Source organism: Alosa pseudoharengus, unplaced genomic scaffold (assembly GCF_046254945.1).
Source record: "Alosa pseudoharengus isolate Yale_2024_CS ecotype anadromous, Long Island Sound unplaced genomic scaffold, YU_APseudo_1.1 YU_APseudo_1.1_scf_2, whole genome shotgun sequence".
Taxonomy (NCBI): Eukaryota; Metazoa; Chordata; class Actinopteri; order Clupeiformes; family Clupeidae; genus Alosa; species Alosa pseudoharengus.
Window position 1 is genome coordinate 25025868 of NW_027468663.1, and position 22101 is coordinate 25047968.

Consider the following 22101-nt stretch of genomic DNA (forward strand, 5'->3'; position numbering starts at 1 on the left):
GGCAGCATCAAAGTATGCTACAGTTAGCATTATGAAACATTAAGTTTTGTCTCCATAGCCTGTGATGCGTAATAACGCCTCACCTCCAATGCCCCTCTATTGTGTCAGATCTACTGCATTTTCAAACCGCGCAGGGCGCAAGCCTTGTGATTTTACATGCATCGGTAGGCCACTGATTCGAAGAAAAACAGTCAGTCGTTTCAAATTGTGATTATTAACTAGTCGTTTCAAATTGTGATTATTAATTAAGGGTAGCTTGCAGAAACAACAGGAAGACGCATATTAAACCCAATCGTTAGACCAAACATGAAGATATGTATAACAATGCAAGCGCATAGGCCAAAACACAGATGCATGTGTGATTGTAACGTGATCTGGCGACGCTGACGGAGAATAGTAGGCTACTGCCTTATCTTCAGACGTGGCTTAAGGCAACCCAATCTTTAGGTCTGATCAGCAGTGGCAGAAGGCGGGATGCAGATAGGGACTGTAAAAGTCACCCTCTGCATCCCCTGTCCCCTCTTCTGACACCTCCTGCCAACCTCACGGAATCCCCAGCCCGATAATTAACCGAGCCTCGCCTGGCTGCAAAGGAATGTGGTTGCGCTCCGGCTGCTGTCGCATTACCATGTGTATTTCTGTCTCCAGAGGGGAGACTTCCCGACACCCCGATACCTATAATTCTGCAACACCACGAGTTACAATACACCATCGCCATTTACGGACCAAAGGATGAACCGATGAAAGAACAACTGACAACCAATTATTGGTATAAAGTCAAAGCCCAAAAATCAAGGTTACCGCCGAAAACGTCAGTCTTTGAGAGGTTGTGGGGTGCAGTCAAATCAAGGCCGATGTTTCTATGTATTTTTTGTCTTTCAATGGCGCTTTGAAATACATACTAGATCAATGTAGCCTATAAGCATCCAACACACATCGACCACCGAATCACAGATGATAAGCACAAGATGATAAATAAACAATTTAAGCCGCACACACAGCAGTTGGCAATAATCTACGCATCTCAAGGTAAGGTTGACAAATTACATAATCACACATTTGCAGTCATGCTTAGTGATTTAACAAAAAGTCTTACTTTCCTAGCTCTTCAAATAGCTGATATTCATCGGTAAATCTCGTGCAAATCGTAAGGGCCATACTGACAGATATTGGCGGCGCGGAGATGGAAGGCGTACGCAAGCAATGATTCCAAAGACCAGGCGAATCCGCTAGGCTCGCTCCTCGGTACAAGAACGAAGACGGGGAAAAATAGGACAGCTCGCGGGGATAAAGGAGAGGTAGTCCCTGCAGCGTCCTACGGCGCGACCACCGCTGTCACCTTCACGGGGATTGAGGACCGCACAGAACAGATGCTTTCTTTCATATGTGATGGTTGTGTTCACTCATTGTGCGTACATGTATCCATTTCCAAACGTTTCCTGCTGAGCAACAGCGTCGTTGCGTTTGAGACAGACACCACACCACACCTCCCCCTGTTTCTGCCCCGCCCTCCTGCGCAGAGCTGGGCATAGCCTATTGCACATTTAATAATAATAATAATAATAATAATAATAATGACAACATACATCAAATGTCTAAACGTTTCTAAGTCATTAAAAGCATCATATTTTGCCAAAGACAGTCTGAACTAGATGTACTGTTTGTGTGGCGCCTGTGTGTGTGGGTGCCTGTGTGTGTGTGTGTGTGTGTGTGTGTGTGTGTATGTGTGCATCAATGTCTGTGTGTGTGTGTGTGTGTGTGTGTGTGTGAGAGAGAGAGAGAGAGAGTGACAGTCCTGCCTTGTAGTAAGTAAGTTATAAACGCAGTAAAAGGGGGAATATTTAGGGGGGTAAATACTTTAGGCATGCCTATATGCACAATAACAGTGGTCCAAAATATTTGTTTATAAACAAATTGAACTTAGCTTTGCTGTTTTATATCATTGGCCTAATGTTTCTTTTTAGATAGCATGTGTAAGTTATTGTAATAAAATTATTTTGAAATGTTTGCTGAGGATGTAATTTCATAGGCCTACATTACATTTGACTTACACATTTTTAACCAAAGCAACTTACAACATGGTAAACAGTTGAAAGCTTTTGGTAAACAGTTGTTAAGCTTTTGTAATGATGTTTCCAGCCTATTAATTATATAGCCTTAAGTGTTCAACATTCATGAATCATGAGCCCAAAAGGGACAAAAATAAGACATTAAAGGACAATTCCGGCAAAAATGATCCTAATCGAATGTGACCAGTTTTATTGCAAAGCACTAATTAGCTTATAACGCAACACAGTCTCACTCCCTACTCGTCAAAGGTCTGACGCATGGTCAAGGTTCCTTGGCGTCAAATTCCAACGAGAAAGGTGTACCTTTTGCGTTGTTTTTCGACGTGGGGGTCCGTCAGATAGACATTCATGTTAATCCCTCACCGTCAGATATAGACGAAAGGAAATCAAATGTCCATCAAAGGTGATGCCGTCACGCAACCCAGTCTGAAAATCTAACAGGCTTACAAAATAGCATGGCGAAAAAATATGGCTGTTACATTATTTTGAAGCTGCAGCAACGTGATATCTCGTAGCTCGCTACACCCTCATTCTGCCTGAGAAGGACCAAACCAGCAAGGTAACTACCATTTTATTCATTTCTGAGCTAGGGGAACTTCTTTTGTAAACAACTTGTTTTACATATTTATGTTTGTTTATACAGAATGTAATTGATATGTGCTTTCACAACTGATCAACAAATGGACCATTTTCTTGTGTTTGCACTAGCTTGACAGCAGTAGCGAGATATGTAAACATCCGGTAACGGCGAAGCTGGTTACGGTCATGTGACACACGCAACCACAAGAAAGCGGAAACGCGGCATAGAGCGAGCCATGTGGTGAAAGTTAAGCGACGTAAATTTTGTAAACAAGAATGCTGTTTTTTGTTGTTGTTTTCGAACAAAATATAGGTCTAGTTATCCTGAACAACACTCCTTCATGGTGTACAAAGCCTACTACAATCGTGCGATTTTAGTGCAATTTTTCAGTGCAGTTCAAAGTCTTGTAAGTGTAAAAGACTTGGTCAAATTATAGGCCTACATGAATTAGCTAAATACATCGTTATGCTTAAATTTTCGAAATGAGTGCAATGATTTAATTTGACATTAAATTGCCTAGTTTTCAGCAGGTCAGTCTCACAATAAGTTATTTATCCTTGGGTCTGGGTAACTCATGGGACAAAACATGTTGTTAATATAGGCTATTACCGTTTTTTCCTGAAAAAAAGCCAACATTTCTGTGTCCAAAGTATTGCATTTCTGCAGTGTAGGCTACTATGTAGTGCAGCTTTTAATGTACAAAGTACTGTATTTTCCTGCATATGAACTACAAATATTCCTCCAAAACCAGTGTTGACATTTGAAGTAGGCCTATTGGAGTTATTTTTTTGGTATTGTAGTATTTGAATATTTACCCACAACAGTTTTATGTATGCCTAATGTATTCTCAAGGCCATTTTTGCATAAGCTCTTCCTTTTTCATGCTAGAGATAATGTAATTATAACCATTGGCCATTTCATGTTTCAAACCTTTGAAATAATTTTATTGATGTTTACTGTTACACCTTAATTGTGCTTCAGCAATGCCAAGACACAATCTGTGAAGCCTGGCCCTGAAGAAGAGGAGGCATGGCCTGTCCCAATGCATGCAGGGCAAAACGAACATACATTTTGTGAGTATTGCTAATATTAAATGACATCCAGGTATACAATACACAACTATGTATAGGCTTGTTGCACGAGTGGTTTTTGGTGGGCTCATTTGTTTCCGATGGAGCCAGGTGTGTTTGAACCTGTCGCTATTGTTAATGTAATTAGTGTCTACACGGACTAGGTTGGTTGTTGCACCTAGTGAATCAGCACTTTACAATAAAGAAGGATTTATGCATGTGTTAAATTTGTTATTATTGGCCAAACAAGTAATTCAGTGTCGGAGTAAACATATAAGGAGCAAAATATAACAGAAGATGTCGTTACAACACAGCTAACACTCCACCGGAGATAGACGAGCCCACCGAGGAGCCTTTTGTGCGACTAGTCAATTAGTCTATGTAAATAAAATGATGGGGCAAATAAAGCAGAATAGTGGTTGCTAGGTTGGCATTTAGGTAGTGGTTGCAAGGTTGTTGCTAGGGCAATTGAGATGGTTCCTAGGTTGTTGCTATGGTAGAAATGGTGGTTGCTATACTAAACATAGTGGTTGCTATGTTGGTTGCTAGGGTATTACCCTGTTGGTTTCTGTGGTGGTTCCTAGGTTGACATTATGGTGGTGGTAGTTAGGTCAGTGGTAGGGTAATTGAGATGGTTCCTAGGTTGTTGCTATGGTAGATATGTTGGTTGCTATATTAAACAAAGTGGTTGCTATGCTGGTTGCTAGGGTGATCATGTTGGTTGCTACGGTGGTTGCTAGGTTGACATTATGGTGGTGGTTGTTAGGTCAGTGGTAGGGTAATTGGGATGGTTCCTAGGTTGTTGCTATGGTAGATATGTTGGTTGCTATAATAAACAAAGTGGTTGCTATGCTGGTTGCTAGGGTAATCTTGTTGGTTGCTATGCTGGTTGCTAGGGTAATCTTGTTTGTTGCTATGGTGGTTGCTAGGTTGAAATTGTAGTGGTGGTTGCTAGGTTATTGATAGGGTAATTGAGATGGTTGCTAGGGTGCTGCTAGGGTAGATATGGTGGTTGCAATGTGGTAGGGTAATAGAGATGGTTCCTAGGTTTTTGCCATGGTAGAAATGGTGGTTGCTATATTAAACAAAGTGGTTGCTATGCTGGTTGCTAGGGTAATCTTGTTGGTTGCTATGCTGGTTGCTAGGGTAATCTTGTTTGTTGCTATGGTGGTTGCTAGGTTGAAATTGTAGTGGTGGTTGCTAGGTTATTGATAGGGTAATTGAGATGGTTGCTAGGGTGCTGCTAGGGTAGATATGGTGGTTGCAATGTGGTAGGGTAATAGAGATGGTTCCTAGGTTGTTGCCATGGTAGAAATGGTGGTTGCTATATTAAACAAAGCGGTTGCTATGCTGGTTGCTAGGGTAATCATGTTGGTTGCTATGGTGGTTGCTAGGTTGACATTATGGTGGTGGTTGTTAGGTCAATGGTAGGGTAATTGAGATGGTTCCTGGGTTGTTGCTATGGTAGATATGTTGGCTGCTATACTAAACATAGCGGTTTCTATGCTGGTTGCTAGGGTAATCATGTTGGTTGCTATGCTGGTTACTAGGGTAATCTTGTTGGTTGCTATGGTGGTTTCTAGAGAAAAAGAATATTAGAATATTAACAAACCCCCTCTTTTGATTGGTAGTGATAAGACTACAACTACATTTGCAAGAGAAAGTGTAGGGAACCATTAGCATAACAATGCACTTAAAAACTGCTAAATAGATTTTAACTGGTAATTAGGTGTTTTAATCAGTGAGTTTAGATTGTACAACACAATGAACAATGCCAGGGACACATTGGGTTGTAGCCATAACATCTACTTTGAATATTAAACTCCAAAACCTTAAATAATGATAATTGACAATCTTCCATTGACATAATTGGGAAGCATTTTTTCTTTACTCTAATGTCAGATGAGGTCAGTGCAATTGTATTATAAGGTGAATAACGTTTGCAGGTTGTTCAGGCCTTGCTGTGATATGGACCACCCTGGCCATTGTGGACTCCACTATTAGGGACAGGTAATTCAACCACCTAAAGCATATACTTTCTAAAAGTCTTGCCTTTACATCCTACAGAAGTTCGAGAGGGTCCCATGTGTGCAGTGCTGCCCTTCTGCTTTGTGATGGCCGTGAACTTCAACAAGGTGGGACACCTAGTGACAGGCTTTCAGAAAATGTACAGTTCGGTGAATATGCCTTTCCTTCGTTTTGTAGCTTGAAACGTGTCATATATATCCTTCATTCACCAGTATATGTGCACAAAAGTTTGCAGGAACAGTGGAATACAGATTATTATAGCTTAAATCATATCTATACACTACATGATGATCTATCCTTATATTTCACCCTAAAAACTACCAGTGCTCAAAAGTATCCGTCACTCAGAACAGTGATCTCATCCTGGCATATGATATTGTCAAGCACACAGAAGGGTGAAATATAACTTATTATATCTTAAATCACATTTACACACTACAATAATTCCAAAAATATATCATTTAGGGTTCTTAAGATGATCTATCCTTATATTTAATATCTAATTAGATTTAGACATACAAAATAGAACCATGTACAGATTTATGGCCGCCAAAGTTTGCAGAAAGGTGGGATATGTCCTAATGTATGTTAATTCACATCTACTAGTGAAAAGCTTTCAGAAAATATATGGTTTGGTTAGGTGAAATTGCTTTGCATTTGAGTTGGAGCTTAAAACGTATCATAAGTGCCTTTCATTCACCAATATACAAAATAGAGCCATGTACAGATTTATGTCCTCCAAAGTTTGCAGGAAGATGAGATATGTCCTAATGTACGTTAATTCACATCTACTAGTGAAAAGCTTTCAGAAAATATATGGTTTGGTTAGGTGAAATTGCTTTGCCTTCGAGTTGGAGCTTAAAACGTATCATATGTGCCTTTCGTTTGCCAATATACAAAATAGAACCATGTATAAATTTGTCCTAATGTTTTCTAGACTTATTTTAAATTTGTCCCCTCTACTTATGTTTTCACAGATCCTTGCTCCTGATATCCTGATGTTTGGGTTGCATTACATTATATGACTCCAACAGAACACCTACAGAAATAAGTGTTCCACTACTAATTTTTTGCTCATCTGTGGTTCTCCTGACTCTGGCATGTTTGGAGAGCAAGGATTCCAATGAATGACTGCTCATCAGTTGCACCATTAACACAATCATCCTTCAATCCCTCAAGATCCCCTCTCTCTACATCAAAGGAGCTGATAATGTGGTGTCCTTCCACAAGCAACAAGACAGCCAGCATGTAAACAAGGCCCGCCTTGTTTGTCTACTTCCTGAGGAGGCTGAATCATGCTGGCCTTGACACCTTAGTTCTTGCTTCCATGTACAGCTGTGTTGTGGAGCACATCCTCACTTCCTGTGGTGTACTGCATCAGGTGGTTACAACAGTACAGAGTATTGGCAGCAATCTACCCATTGTCAATGACCTTTACATCAGTAGATACATATAAGACTTTCTACAGGTATTTTGCATCATGAAGAATTCCACCCTACTTGCTAATGGACTGAATCCCCCCTCCCTGTATGGAGTATCAGGACTAGAACCGCCTGGCTGAGGAACAGTGAGGCTAATAAACTCACCACACATAAAGATAACTGTCTCACACTAACTACTGCTCTTAGCATGATATAAGTACCACACCAAGTAATTGGTGCTATTTTACTATAGGCTTCAGCAATACTGCTATTTTTGCACTTAGATTAAAATTTCCATAATCACATTAAAAACTTTAACTGATTACCATTGTTTTGCATTTTAGAGTGATTTTAACCAGTTATACTGCATGTGAGTGACGGAGCAAAATGCATTTCATTGTATTGTAGGCCTACTAAATACATGACAATAAACCAAACTTGAACTTGAATCTAGGCTTTGTAAATATGGGATCAGAGTGAAATTACCTCACACACCCTGGAAGCTACAGTAACACACAATCAGATCAGATTCAGATCAGGTCTCAAATACAGCAAACCAGTTTATTCCCCTAAATCAATTTGTGCCGCATGTTGTTATTAGTTGAAAATTACTGGTGTAACCTTATCTGACCTGTCTGACCTTTGCAATTCATGGACATGTACATAATGGGTTGGCATTTCTAACTATAAGGCGAGGATCACATCAGCCAGCGGCAAACGTAACGCAACGCTCAGACCATAATAAGTTTTATCTCGTTCCTAAGCAACACAAACGGTTTGTCAATTTAATACGTATGTAAGAAATGTATTTAAATTAATCATAAAATGGCCCTGATATGTCACTAGACATTAAGAAATCATGTTAATTTCAAATACATATATCACTGACAACAGTAGTCCGGCCAGGATATTGTCATTTAAAAAGTGGAGTTGCAGCCCTCAACTGATGTTGTGTTTTGTCATGTCATGTTGTGTTTTGGCCTGATGCACCAACCTCCACCTATCTACTAATCACTAAGTAAGTAGTGTTTCGGCATCCGGGTTGGCAACCTCGAGTCAGGGGGGAGGGGGAGGGGATACACCGCTCTACAGTAATTCGAAAGTGATTGCAGTAGCAGCTACCAGTTTTGGCCATAATCTTACATATGGTTCCTTTAACCTATGCAAATCATGGACATCTAATCCTAGGGTTAGCATTTGTGACTTAGATACCCCCTAGACTGATTAAATCTGGAATGTGACATCCGTATATGACACAAAATATGAGCGTGTAGTAAAATCACACATCACATATTCACACACTCTATAGCGCCCCCTAGAAATCCAATATTTCCTATATTTGGCTCCGCCTCCTGGCAACACAGAAGCCAGTAGATATCTCGAATTTGAAAAACTAGTTTGTTATTATCCCCTGTATCAAAATATGTGCCACATGCTGGCACTATCTTGAATTAACTGGTGTAATCCTATCAAGGCCTGTCTGACCTATACAAATTATGACCATCTAAACCTAGGGTTAGCATTTCTAACTTGCATACCTCATAGACAGACTAAATTTGGCATGAGACATCTATGTATGACATAAAATATATGAGCGAAGTAAAATCATGCCTCACATATTCACAGACTCTTTAGCGCCCCCTAGAAATCTAGATTTTCCAATCTTTGGCTCCGCCTCCTGTCAACACACAAGCAGTCAGAGGTCTCAAATTTGACAAACAACTTTGTTATCATACCTTGTATCAAAATATGTGCCACATGCTGGCACTATCTTGAATTAACTGGTGTAATCCTATCAAGGCCTGTCTGACCTATACAAATTATGACCATCTAAACCTAGGGTTAGCATTTCTAACTTGCATACCTCATAGACAGACTAAATTTGGCATGTGACATCTATGTATGACATAAAATATATGAGAGAAGTAAAATCATGCCTCACATATTCACAGACTCTATAGCGCCCCCTAGAAATCTAGATTTTCCAATCTTTGGCTCCGCCTCCTGTCAACACACAAGCAGTCAGAGGTCTCAAATTTGACAAACAACTTTGTTATCATACCCTGTATCAAAATATGTGCCACATGCCAACATTTCATGAAATAATGAGTGTGACACTTACCTAGGCCTGTCTGGCCAATATGGGTGTCTGAATTGTAGTTTCTGAGTATGTCCAGTGCATCAAACTTGCCAAGGCATGTAAGGTCAGTGAAATTAGGTTTATTTCAGTACAGCACACCTCTGTGTATCATAATCAATCAAAATATGGATGTTGTAATGGTTTGGGTATGATTTAAGAACTTTTGTTTATCAAAGTATGTGAAAAATATACTCTAAACGTCTGTTTCTAAAGATGTCTTGAAGATCAAAATTCCCACAGCATGTAAGGTCAGTGAAATTAGGTTTATTTCAGTACTGCACACCTCTGTGTATCATAATCAATCAAAATATGGATGTTTTAATGGTTTGGGTATGATTTAAGAACTTTTGTTTATCAAAGTATGTGAAAAATATGCTCCCTAAACGTCTGTTTCTTAAGATGTCTTGAAGATCAAAATTCCCACAGCATGTAAGGTCAGTGAAATTAGGTTTATTTCAGTACAGCACACCTCTGTGTATCATAATCAATCAAAATATGGATGTTTTAATGGTTTGGGTATGATTTAAGAACTTTTGTTTATCAAAGTATGTGAAAAATATGCTCCCTAAACGTCTGTTTCTAAAGATGTCTTGAAGATCGATCAAAATTCCCACAGCATGTAAGGTCAGTGAAATTAGGTTTATTTCAGTACAGCACACCTCTGTGTATCATAATCAATCAAAATATGGATGTTGTAATGGTTTGGGTAGGATTAAAGAACTTTTGTTTATCAACGTATGTGAAAAATATGGTCTCTAAACACCCGTTTCTGGGTTTATTTCAGCACAACACATATCCAAATATGTATTTTTTAATGGTTTGTGTTTGCTTAAACCAAGGGAGTGTCCAATAAACATAAAACATACATCAAAGGTATATGCTAACACAGAGGGAGCAAATAACAAAAATAATAATAATAATAATACATTTAATTTTCATAGCGCTTTTCAAGACCAGTTGCAGTAGTCCAGTCTGGGGGAGAGGGGGGGTGAGGGCATGGATGAGAATGATGCATTGTTCAGCCGTGTGGTCATAGGAACACAAGACCCATCCTGTCAGACTAGACTAGAGGAACAGTCCCGCCACCGGAATGATGTGCTTGACAAGCATCATGCGTATAGGAGACCAATTTTGTAGGCAAAACGATGTTGACACCCATCTATTCTCAGGAGCAGTTCATCTATAACTGGCAGGAACAGCTGCAGAAAAATCCCTTGGCTGTGCTTGGCTCCTTCCTGGCATGTCTGGTCTCACTATGTCTTTCTGCTTTGGTGATGAGCCTGACAACAGTTGACAACCTGGAAATTAGAAAGATATAAAACATTTAAATATTGATACCAAGAGACACTACAATCTCCTAACATGCAATATATATGAAGACATATATAGCCCTATATCATATATCAGTGCATCCAGCTGTGTAGGCCAGAATGTATAAGTTGGTTCATCAATATGGGTCTATGTACACTGTGTGGTGCACCGAAGTGAAAAGGTTGGACATGTCTTAATTCATATTCATTGACATCTACAGGCTATGGGCTTTCAGAAAATATATGGTTTAGGTGGTCAATTCAGCTGTCCCTTAATAGTGTAGGCCAAAATGTATCAACTGAACAATTTGTTTCTCAATCTACAATATGGGCCTATGTACGCCTTTTGATACACCAAAGTACGTAGGAAGGTGGGACATGTCTTCATTCATATTCATTGACATCTACAGGCTATGGGCTTTCAGAAAATATATGGTTTAGGTGGTCAACTCAGCTGTCCCTTAATAGTGTAGGCCAAAATGTATCAACTGAACAATTTGTTTCTCAATCTACAATATGGGCCTATGTACGCCTTTTGATACACCAAAGTACGTAGGAAGGTGGGACATGTCTTAATTCATATTCATTGACATCTACAGGCTATGGGCTTTCAGAAAATATATGGTTTAGGTGGTCAACTCAGCTGTCCCTTAATAGTGTAGGCCAAAATGTATCAACTGAACAATTTGTTTCTCAATCTACAATATGGGCCTATGTACACCTTATGATACACCAAAGTATGTAGGAAGGTGGGACATGTCTTAATTCATATTCATTGACATCTACAGGCTATGGGCTTTCAGAAAATATATGGTTTATGTGGTCAACTCAGCTGTCCCTTAATAGTGTAGGCCAAAATGTATCAACTGAACAATTTGTTTCTCAATCTACAATATGGGCCTATGTACGCCTTTTGATACACCAAAGTACGTAGGAAGGTGGGACATGTCTTCATTCATATTCATTGACATCTACAGGCTATGGGCTTTCAGAAAATATATGGTTTATGTGGTCAACTCAGCTGTCCCTTAATAGTGTAGGCCAAAATGTATCAACTGAACAATTTGTTTCTCAATCTACAATATGGGCCTATGTACGCCTTTTGATACACCAAAGTACGTAGGAAGGTGGGACATGTCTTCATTCATATTCATTGACATCTACAGGCTATGGGCTTTCAGAAAATATATGGTTTAGGTGGTCAACTCAGCTGTCCCTTAATAGTGTAGGCCAAAATGTATCAACTGAACAATTTGTTTCTCAATCTACAATATGGGCCTATGTACGCCTTTTGATACACCAAAGTACGTAGGAAGGTGGGACATGTCTTCATTCATATTCATTGACATATACAGGCTATGGGCTTTCAGAAAATATATGGTTTAGGTGGTCAACTCAGCTGTCCCTTAATAGTGTAGGCCAAAATGTATCAACTGAACAATTTGTTTCTCAATCTACAATATGGGCCTATGTACACCTTATGATACACCAAAGTATGTAGGAAGGTGGGACATGTCTTAATTCATATTCATTGACATCTACAGGCTATGGGCTTTCAGAAAATATATGGTTTATGTGGTCAACTCAGCTGTCCCTTAATAGTGTAGGCCAAAATGTATCAACTGAACAATTTGCTTCTCGATCTACAATATGGGCCTATGTACACCTTATGATACACCAAAGTACGTAGGAAGGTGGGACATGTCTTCATTCATATTCATTGACATCTACAGGCTATGGGCTTTTCATGATTACCCTAGCAACCAGCATAGCAACTGTTATGTTTAGTAAAGCAACCAGCATATCTACCATGGCAACAACCTAGGAACCATCTCTATTACCCTACCACATTGCAACCACCATATCTACCCTAGCAACCATCTCAATTACCCTATCAAGAACCTAGCAACCGTCACTGTAATGTCAACCTAGCAACCACCATAGCAACCAACAAGATTACCCAAGAAACCAGCATAGCAACCAACATGATTACCATAGCAACCAGCATAGCAACCGCTATGGTTAGTATAGCAGCCAACATATCTACCATAGCAACAACCTAGGAATCATCTCAATTACCCTACCATTGACCTAACAACCACCACCATAATGTCAACCTAGCAACCACCATAGCAACCAACATGATTACCCTAGCAACTAGCATAGCAACCACTTTGTTTAATATAGCAACCAACATATTTACCATGGCAACAACCTAGGAACCTTCTCTATTACCCTACCACATTGCAACCACCATATCTACCCTAGCAGCACCCTAGCAACCATCTCAATTACCCAATCAACAACCTAGCAACCACCCACCACTACAATGTTCATGCAACCAACAAGATTACCCTAGCAACCAGCATAGCAACCAACATGATTACCCTAGCAACTAGCATAGCAACCGCTATGGTTAGCCATCTCAATTACCCTACCATTGACCTAACAACCACCACCATAATGTCAACCTAGCAACCACAATAGCAACCAACGTGATTACCCTAGCAACCAGCATAGCAACCGCTTTGTTTAATATAGCAACCAACATATCTACCATAGCAACATCCTAGGAACCATCTCAATTACCCTACCACTGACCTAACAACCACCACCATAATGTCAACCTAGCAACCACCACAGCAACCAACATGATTACCCTAGCATGTTTAGCATAGCCACCACCATTTCTACCATAGCAACAACCTAGGAACCATCTCAATTGCCCTAGCAACAACCTTGCAACCACTACCTAAGGGCAGCCGTGGCCTACTGGTTAGCGCTTCGGACTTGTAACCGGAGGGTTGCCGGTTCGAACCCCGACCAGTAGGCACGGCTGAAGTGCCCTTGAGCAAGCCTTGAGCCTCACTGTCCCCGAGCGCCGCTGTTGTTACAGGCAGCTCACTGCGCCGGGATTAGTGTGTGCTTCACCTCACTGTGTGTTCACTGTGTGCTGAGTGTGTTTCACTAATTCACGGATTGGGATAAATGCAGACACCAAATTTCCCTCACGGGATCAAAAGAGTATATATACTTATATACTATACTTAAATGCCAACCTAGCCACCATTCTGCTTTATTTGCCCCATCATTTTATTTACATAGACTAATTGACTAGTCGCACGAAAGGGTCCTCGGTGGGCTCGTCTATCTCCGGTGGAGTGTTAGCTGTGTTGTAACGACATCCTCTGTTATATTCTGCTTCTTACATGTTTACTCCGACACTGAATTACTTGTTTGGCCAATAATAACAAATTTAACACATGCATAAATCCTTCTTTATTGTAAAGTGCTGATTCACTAGGTGCCACAACCAACCTAGTCGGTGTAGACACTAATTACATTAACAATAGCGACAGGTTCAAACACACCTGGCTCCATCGGAAACAAATGAGCCCACCAAGAGCCACTCGTGCAACAAGCCTATACATAGTTGTGTATTGTATACCTGGATGTCATTTAATATTAGCAATACTCACAAAATGTATGTTCGTTTTGCCCTGCATGCATTGGGACAGGCCATGCCTCCTCTTCTTCAGGGCCAGGCTTCACAGATTGTGTCTTGGCATTGCTGAAGCACTGAAGCAACATTAAGGTGTAACAGTAAACATCAGTAAAATTATTTCAAAGGTTTGAAACATGAAATGGCCAATGGTTACAATAACATTATCTCTAGCATGAAAAAGGAAGAGCCTATGCAAAAATGGCCTTGAGAATACATTAGGCCTACATAAAACTGTTGTGGGTAAATATTCAAATAATACAATACTAAAAAATAACTCCAATAGGCCTACTTCAAATGTCAACACTGGTTTTGGAGGAATATTTGTAGTTCATATGTAGGAAAATACAGTACTTTGTACATTAAAAGCTGCACTACATAGTAGCCTACACTGCAGAAATGCAATACTTTGGACACAGAAATGTTGGCTTTTTTTTCAGGATAAAACGGTAATAGCCTATATTAACAACATGTTTTGTCCCATGAGTTACCCAGACCCAAGGATAAATAACTTATTGTGAGACTGACCTGCTTAAAACAAGGCAATTTAATGTCAAATTAAATCATTGCACTCATTTCGAAAATGTAAGCATAACGTGTCGAATAATGATTTATTTAGCTAATTCATGTAGGCCTATAATTTGACCATGTCTTTTACAATTACAAGACTTTGAACTGCACTGAAAAATTGCACTAAAATCGCACGATTGTAGGCTTTGTACACCATGAAGGAGTGTTGTTCAGGATAACTAGGCTTATATTTTGTTCGAAAACAACAACAAAAAACAGCATTATTGTTTACAAAATGAACGTCGCTTAACTTTCTCCACATGGCTCGCTCTATGCCGCGTTTCCGCTTTCTTGTGGTTGCGTGTGTCACATGACCGTAACCAGCTTCGCCGTTACCGGATGTTTACATATCTCGCTACTGCTGTCTAGTATCGAAGCTAGTGCAAACACAAGAAAATGGTCCATTTGTTGATCAGTTGTGAAAGCACATATCGATTACATTCTGTATAAACAAACATAAATATGTAAAACAAGTTGTTTACAAAAGAAGTAGGCCTACTCCTAGCTCAGAAACGAATAAAATGGTAGTTACCTTGCTGGTTTGGTCCTTCTCAGGCAGAATGAGGGTCTAGCGAGCTACGAGATATCACGTTGCTGCAGCTTCAAAAGAATGTAACAGCCATTTTTTCGCCATGCTATTTTGTAAGCCTGTTAGATTTTCAGACTGGGTTGCGTGACGGCATCACCTTTGATGGACATTGATTTCCTTTCGTCTATATCTGACGGTGAGGGATTAACATGAATGTCTATCTGACGGACCCCCACGTCGAAAAACAACGCAAAAGGTACACCTTTCTCGTTGGAATTTGACGCCAAGGAACCTTGACCATGCGTCAGACCTTTGACGAGTAGGGAGTGAGACTGTGTTGCATAACGCTAGGCATCGGGGCACAGGTAAAGTAAAAAGAAATCGCTATTTCTATACCACTAACAAGACTCAAAATAGCACACTTCCACGGTAGCATAATGAGGGGCCCTATGTAAACTGAAGCATTGAGAACTTTGTAAGTGTACAGAAAGTTTCTTAAAAAGATAGTTTAGAAACACAGTACCGTTCACGTATACACGCCGGCGCCATTTTGGGAAAACAGTCATATGACAGTTCAACTCATGTTGCACGATATTGGACTGGTCGAGCTAATAAGCTAATTAGCGGTTTGCAATAAAACTGGTCACATTCAATTAGCATGAAAACATATCCCAGAACTCGGTACACATGTGTTATTAACCCCTAGGACTAGGTTAATTTTGCGCCGCAATTGTCCTTTAATAAAGTGACCATGGATGTCCAGCGTCAAGGACTTTGTCAGAACTTCATCTGCGCATAACATTATGGTCAAAAGAATGGACCAGAAAGATGTAGTCACCAGGATGAAGATGCATAGTGGTGTCATGTAAGGACCCTGTTCATGTTACACAGCACTTATAATGACATTTTGAATTTGTTAAGAGGCACAAAGGCACAGTTTAAGTAATGCCCCCGGAGCACAGCTTTGTAGCCGCCTGGCTGCATCAGCAGCTAGCAGTATAAGTCGCATTAGGTTAGCACCAATTTTTTTCACTTTTTTCCGACAGAGAGTACTTCATGACGTCAAGCTCTATGTTAAAAACCGCCAGAGTTCTCCATTAACTAATGCTTCTTTATTGTTTCATTAGATAACGTTGTCTGGTCCTTTGTACAACCCCAATTCCAAAAAAGTTGAGAATAGTTCAAAGATTGTTGAAACAGTGAAAATGTATTGTTTTTTTGGAAAATAAATTGTGACATTTTGAATTTGATACCAGTAACACATCTCAAACAGCTGCATGTTTACCACTGTGTTGCTTCACTTCTTCATTGAAGAACATTTAGGAACTGGAGATATTGAGGCTATGAGGCTATTATTATGACCGCCGCTAGCGGCCATATAGGGATTGTCAACGTTTTTTTACGACATTTTTATGGTATGTTGGTCTCAAGGGCCCGCATCAACTTAGCCCATAACCAGTCATTTGTGATTTGCACCCCCCGGTAAAAAATGAAAATGCAATATTATACTGCTTTGACATCCTCTGGGGGTATGGCAAGTTTCGTGGAATTTCATCCATGGGGGACTAAAAAATAAATTAATTTATGTATACATTTAATGACTGTACACCCACCATCGTGTAGATGGTGGTGTTAAGCGAAAGGTTGCTGGTAGAGGATGATACTGTCTCACACACACTCTTTCTCGCAAACACACACACACACACATAAACACACGTGCACACATATGCATGCATACACACACACGCACGCATGCACACACACTCATATCCACATGCACAGACACACACGCATGCACACACACACATAGACATGCACACACACAAACACACACAAAAAAACACACACACGCACGCATGCATACATACACACACACACACACAGACACGCACATACTATCGGTATCGGCAATTATAACGGCCGCTAAATAAAGAAATTAAACAAATTCAGTAAAGGAAAACCGAATATTGATTCTTCATTTAGGCTGCATTTCTAGTATTGGCTTTACATAGTTTGTCCACCAGATGGCGCAGGGTCTTGCTGCAAGACACACATGCGTTACTAGACTGGTTACCACTTCACTCACTTACCACTTACTCACTTACAAGCAGGCCTGGAGTGGGTAATCGGGAGATTCGGGAGAATTCCCGGTGGGCCGCTTCACTTTTGGGCAGGTCGAGGGAAAAATATTGACATTTGCCACGTTAGTCTATCTTCTCTTAAAGTAGGCTACACACATTCCACATTCTATGCCTAACACCGCAGCCTCTGCATGGGTTGTAGCCTACCATGTGACAGAGTTCTCCCCTCCCAAGAAGAGCTGGTTGGGTTCATATAGCCCGTCTTTTCCCAAAAAGTTTTTTCAGATACCATAGCCAGGCCAGCCTTACCATAGCGAATAGCGATAAGCGTCAGGGAGGATGGATGGTAGAAAGAGGCCAGGAGGGACTGAAAAGGCCAGGTAAAAAAAGACGAAAAACATTGGAGAAAATTCTGCCAAATGTGCCAAGCTTCCAGATTTTTTTTGAAGAGGACAGACATATGTGGCAACTGGTAAAGAGAGATAGCCTATGCAATGATTATTAGCGGAGTAATTGGGCTATTGGCCGTTATAGCGTTGTCAACCTATTCTCAAGCAACATATTAAATTAATTAAAATATTAGCCTTTTCGTTTCATCCAATATGGCGATTCATAGACTTTGCAAATATTATGCAAATATTGATAACAAAACTCAAGCTTGACCTGTGTATGCAGTAAAAAGAAAAAAACAGTAAAAAGAAAGAACAATATGACAGCAGGCTACATGATCAACCTATAATTGTGGGTGTAGTAAAGGAATAAATCGCCAAACAACAATATGATGGCTGACCCATGCAGAAACATGTAAACAATAGTTCAATATGCCTCTTTCTGGAAGAGTGATAGGCCTACTCGAATGCTTTCTTTCTTTCTTTCTTTCTGTTTTTGTTAACTTATCAACCTATCCTTGTGGAATAATGCAATATCTTTTGTTACCTTCTCAGTTTAAGTGCATTATTTATAACCTTTACACATTTGAATTATATTACTAACTAGATGTACCGCATAGCGGTACAAAATATGACCGCCGCTCAGTCCTGTACATCCTTTCCGCGAAAATAAATCACACTAATCAATTTGTCTCCATCTTTTACTCCATCCCCCACTCTTGAAACTTTTGTGTATGCTTGTTTGGCATGCCTGTGTGTGTGTGTGCGGCTGCACAGAAAGTAGCTGCAAAGGTGAATAGATTGTAGAATAGCCAAAAAAGTTGTAGCGTTGTTATAAAACCTTTAAAATCTCTAAACAATCACAAGTAGGGCAGTTCATCACAGTTCATCCATTGCAACTGGATTGATGAAAGGTCACTTACACCTGTAGGCTACATTGTATTTGGGGAAAGCAGAAGGTATCAGCATAATGTTTATTATTTATTTATTTATTTATTTATTTATTTATTTATTTATTTATTTATTTATTTATAAACAAAAACATCTCTGTCAGTTCCCTGCAGTTTTCAACAGCTATTAAAAAGAAAGGTCATTTTTGGATGGATGGATTTTTTGTGAATGTTTCTTCTTCTGCATAAGATTTTAGTCATCTTTAGTTCATGTGATACTTTATTGTCAATGCACAAATTAAGTACCAGTAGTCTGAAACGAAATGCAGTTTTACATCTAACCAGTGGTGCAAATAACTGACATGTCCAATGGGCCTTCATGAAATGCGTCGCTAGACTGTTCATACACATTTTAACGGGCCAAGTTGAAGAGCTGTTGTCCGTTATTGTTCGTGCAAATATAGGCTGATTTATGTTCCCTTGCATTGTGTAATTGAGGTTCTTGGCTAGTCTGGCTTTCACCAGACCAAGCTCAATCTTTTAAGAAATCAAAAAATAAATCGCCGGCAGATCAGGCTGGGTTCACCCAGCCTAGTCCATGATAGGCGCCCGATATTGCTTAATTTTCCGATTGAGATATCACGCTCTGGCTATTCTAAATGCAAAAATGCATCAGGGAGTTATGACAAAACCGTGACTGTTAACAAACTAGATCCTAATAGAAAGCTGTTAGCTTCCCTAAGCTACAGGTATAAGGTAGCCTATTTGCAACATAAATTGTCAAAAGGCTATGCTGGCGACAAAAATAAAATGTCCTTTGGAAACCAATGGCTTACGCCTTACAGTATCAAGCGGACTTAAACTGCCATATCGTGGCGAAAAGTTGTAATAAAATTCACGCAGCTCCGTGAATCACGGAAAGCGCGAATGAAGTAGCCACTTCTAAATGGGACCCACTGCACAGTAGCTGAAGGTCTGCGGCTAAAGCAGCCATAATGAAAGCCATAATGAAGGTGTCATTGTTTGGATACTTCACACACACGTGCTTTTTAATCTCACAGACTACAACTACCAAGCTGGAATCAAAGCACATCGATTCCCCTCTCACACCCTGCACGCACTTAAAACAAATAAACATGCGTCTCAGTCTCACGCATGTATAGCCATAGGCAAAACTGTATCGGACTGGTGTTACTTTGGTAAATCATCCAGAATGATTTTTGTAGCACGTGCAACAAATAATATTACGATTATGTGTACAGCCCTGCCTTGGATACATCTCTCAAAGTGCGCTCTGAAATATTTGGTTTAGATGTCATGGGTGCGTTAATTTTGAAAATAGAGTATTGAAGTAGTGGGTGTTTGGGAATGAACGTTAGCTCAGATGCTTTTTGAGACTTTTGTGGTCTTAATGCAACACTTTACAAAGCACTGACAGGGCCAAGGCCAAATCAACAGCAGAAAAAAAAGCAAGCAGAAATGTCCCAGCCCGGTGTTTGCATCATAGACAGGTTATCTTTCAGGTATATTTTCCATTAGAAAACCATTGCGTTAGGGAACGTAGTGGCTACTTAGCTTGTTAGTAGGCCAGAATGAGATGACAGTCGAAAGATACAATTACAGTGCTGCTATCAACTTGGTATAACCGCATTTATAGTTTTCTACCAATGCAATCAAATTGGCCTCTATCACTCAAACGGTAGAATTATAGTATGTCCTATAGCTATTGATATTATAAAAATGACGTAGGCCTACCTGTAGTAAAAACCAAGCATGTCCGATAAACATTCTCAGATTTATTTCGGCTTCAAGAAGAAATGGGAATTACATTTCATGTGAAAATCGTCCTTATCCTATCCTTAGACGTTCTCTGCGGTAAACTACAGTCCTTGTAGGAAGCGTCCATTGTTTTTCCAACCCACTTCAGATTAACTTCCAACAAAATTACTCCTCACTGCAACGATGCGCCATCTGGTGGACAAACGACTACGTATCGCCAATACTGGAAATGCAGCCATGATGATGATGATGATGAATATTTGGTTTTCCTTTAATCCTACTGAATTTGTAATTATGTATCGGCCGTTCTAATTGCCGATACCGATAGTATGTGCGTGCCTGTGCGTGTCTATATGTGTGCACCGCCATCTACAGGCCAATGAGTGTACAGTCACTAAATGTACACATAACTTAAATTTTTTTAGACCCCCCATGGATGAAATTCTATGAAACTTGGCATACCCCCAGAGAATGCCAGGTTAATCATACACATAACATTTGGTGCAGTTCTGAAAACCAGCATTTGTGGATGGAGCATCAAACTGTGTTCATAGACAATGGTTATCAGAAGTTTTCCTGAGCCCATACAATGATTTTCTTTACGCGATACCATCTGAGGCCCAAAAGATCATGGCCATCCAATATTATTTTATAAGTCGATTTGGTTATATAAGCGCCTGCTAAATGACTAAATAAATATAAATATTTTTTAGCCCTGTGATGGCAGTTGATCCAGGTGGCCTGACCATAGACAGTAAAAGATATGGACAGAGTCATCACGTAGACGTCAATTGAGGCGGGTGAAGCAAATTTCAACCGTTTCCTGTTGGTCAACGAGGCTTTCTGCGCAGGCTCAGGGGACGTAAATGTAACGTAGGGACGTAGTCTGACTCGTGTAACTCTTGTGATAGCTGCACCGAGAGATTGGGTATGTAGCCACTTACTTCGTTACAACCATGTCTACATTTCTGTTCTAAATGTCCTAGTTGTTCGTAGATAAATGTGATTTAATATAAACAGCACTCGCCACATCCATAGCCTAGGCTACTGTCAATCCATCAAAACTTCGCTAAAATGTTGTGCTCCGATGCTTTCGTTCTTATCCAGAGAATACGGTTATTTTGCTCCTGTGCGACGCTTACACCCGCTCTGGTTGTATGCTTATTACGTCACTTTAGCATTGATTTCGGAAAAAAGTTTATTACTCAGCCGGTAAGTCAGTTACGAGGTTATGACGCCAATCACACAATGTTGTATTACTCCGAAAATAGAAAAAGTTCATATAAAGGCTTAAAACACTTAATGTTGGATGCTGTAATGTTATTTGATGTCAAAGTGGCACCAAAATTGAATGAGGTTCAATGGGGATGGCTAGGTGAACTGGTCTACTATTTAGCCTCAGATCCGCCATAGTGTCTACGCTCTCCGAACGTTCGCCTGCCCCCTTGGGCCTGACCACCTAGCATAGGATTCTAATTGCTGAACGGCTCTATTGTGATGTCATCAGCCCAATGTTAAGTCTATGGGAAATTTTTTAATTAATAGTTTAAAAAGTATAAAAGTTACAAAGATGAAAAATACAAAGCCCACATGTCCTAAGTAAGACCTACGCAACGCAGTTTGAATGAAGTTTCTACGTTAAACGGTTGAAGCTGCATTAAATGCATTAGAAGAAGAAGAAGAATCAGAAGAAAAAGCCTTGGAATAACAGTACAGTGCATTTTCATGCACTGTAATTAAATA

The 22101-nt window shown here is 40.0% G+C and overlaps 1 protein-coding gene and 2 long non-coding RNA genes across 11 annotated transcripts in view; 1 reads left to right on the forward strand and 2 right to left on the reverse strand.

Moving 5' to 3' along the window:
• Positions 1-1449, reverse strand: part of camk2d2 (calcium/calmodulin-dependent protein kinase (CaM kinase) II delta 2) — a 36208-nt gene extending 34759 nt beyond the window's left edge. For all 9 annotated transcript variants that reach the window (XM_076294278.1, XM_076294274.1, XM_076294276.1 and 6 more), the window contains exon 1: positions 1097-1449. In XM_076294278.1, the coding sequence (XP_076150393.1) occupies positions 1097-1158 (62 nt within the window). In that variant the 5' untranslated portion in view covers positions 1159-1449. The remainder of the gene's footprint in view (positions 1-1096) is intronic.
• A 2101-nt stretch (positions 1450-3550) lies between these two features.
• LOC143135152 (uncharacterized) lies at positions 3551-7581 on the forward strand. Its single transcript, XR_012988816.1, has 3 exons — positions 3551-3722; positions 5787-5854; positions 6725-7581. It is a non-coding gene; the product is annotated as an uncharacterized LOC143135152 (long non-coding RNA).
• A 2347-nt stretch (positions 7582-9928) lies between these two features.
• LOC143135153 (uncharacterized) lies at positions 9929-15547 on the reverse strand. Its single transcript, XR_012988818.1, has 3 exons — positions 15223-15547; positions 14098-14197; positions 9929-10606 (listed from the first exon to the last, which is right to left on the reverse strand). It is a non-coding gene; the product is annotated as an uncharacterized LOC143135153 (long non-coding RNA).
• Positions 15548-22101: the final 6554 nt, after the last annotated feature.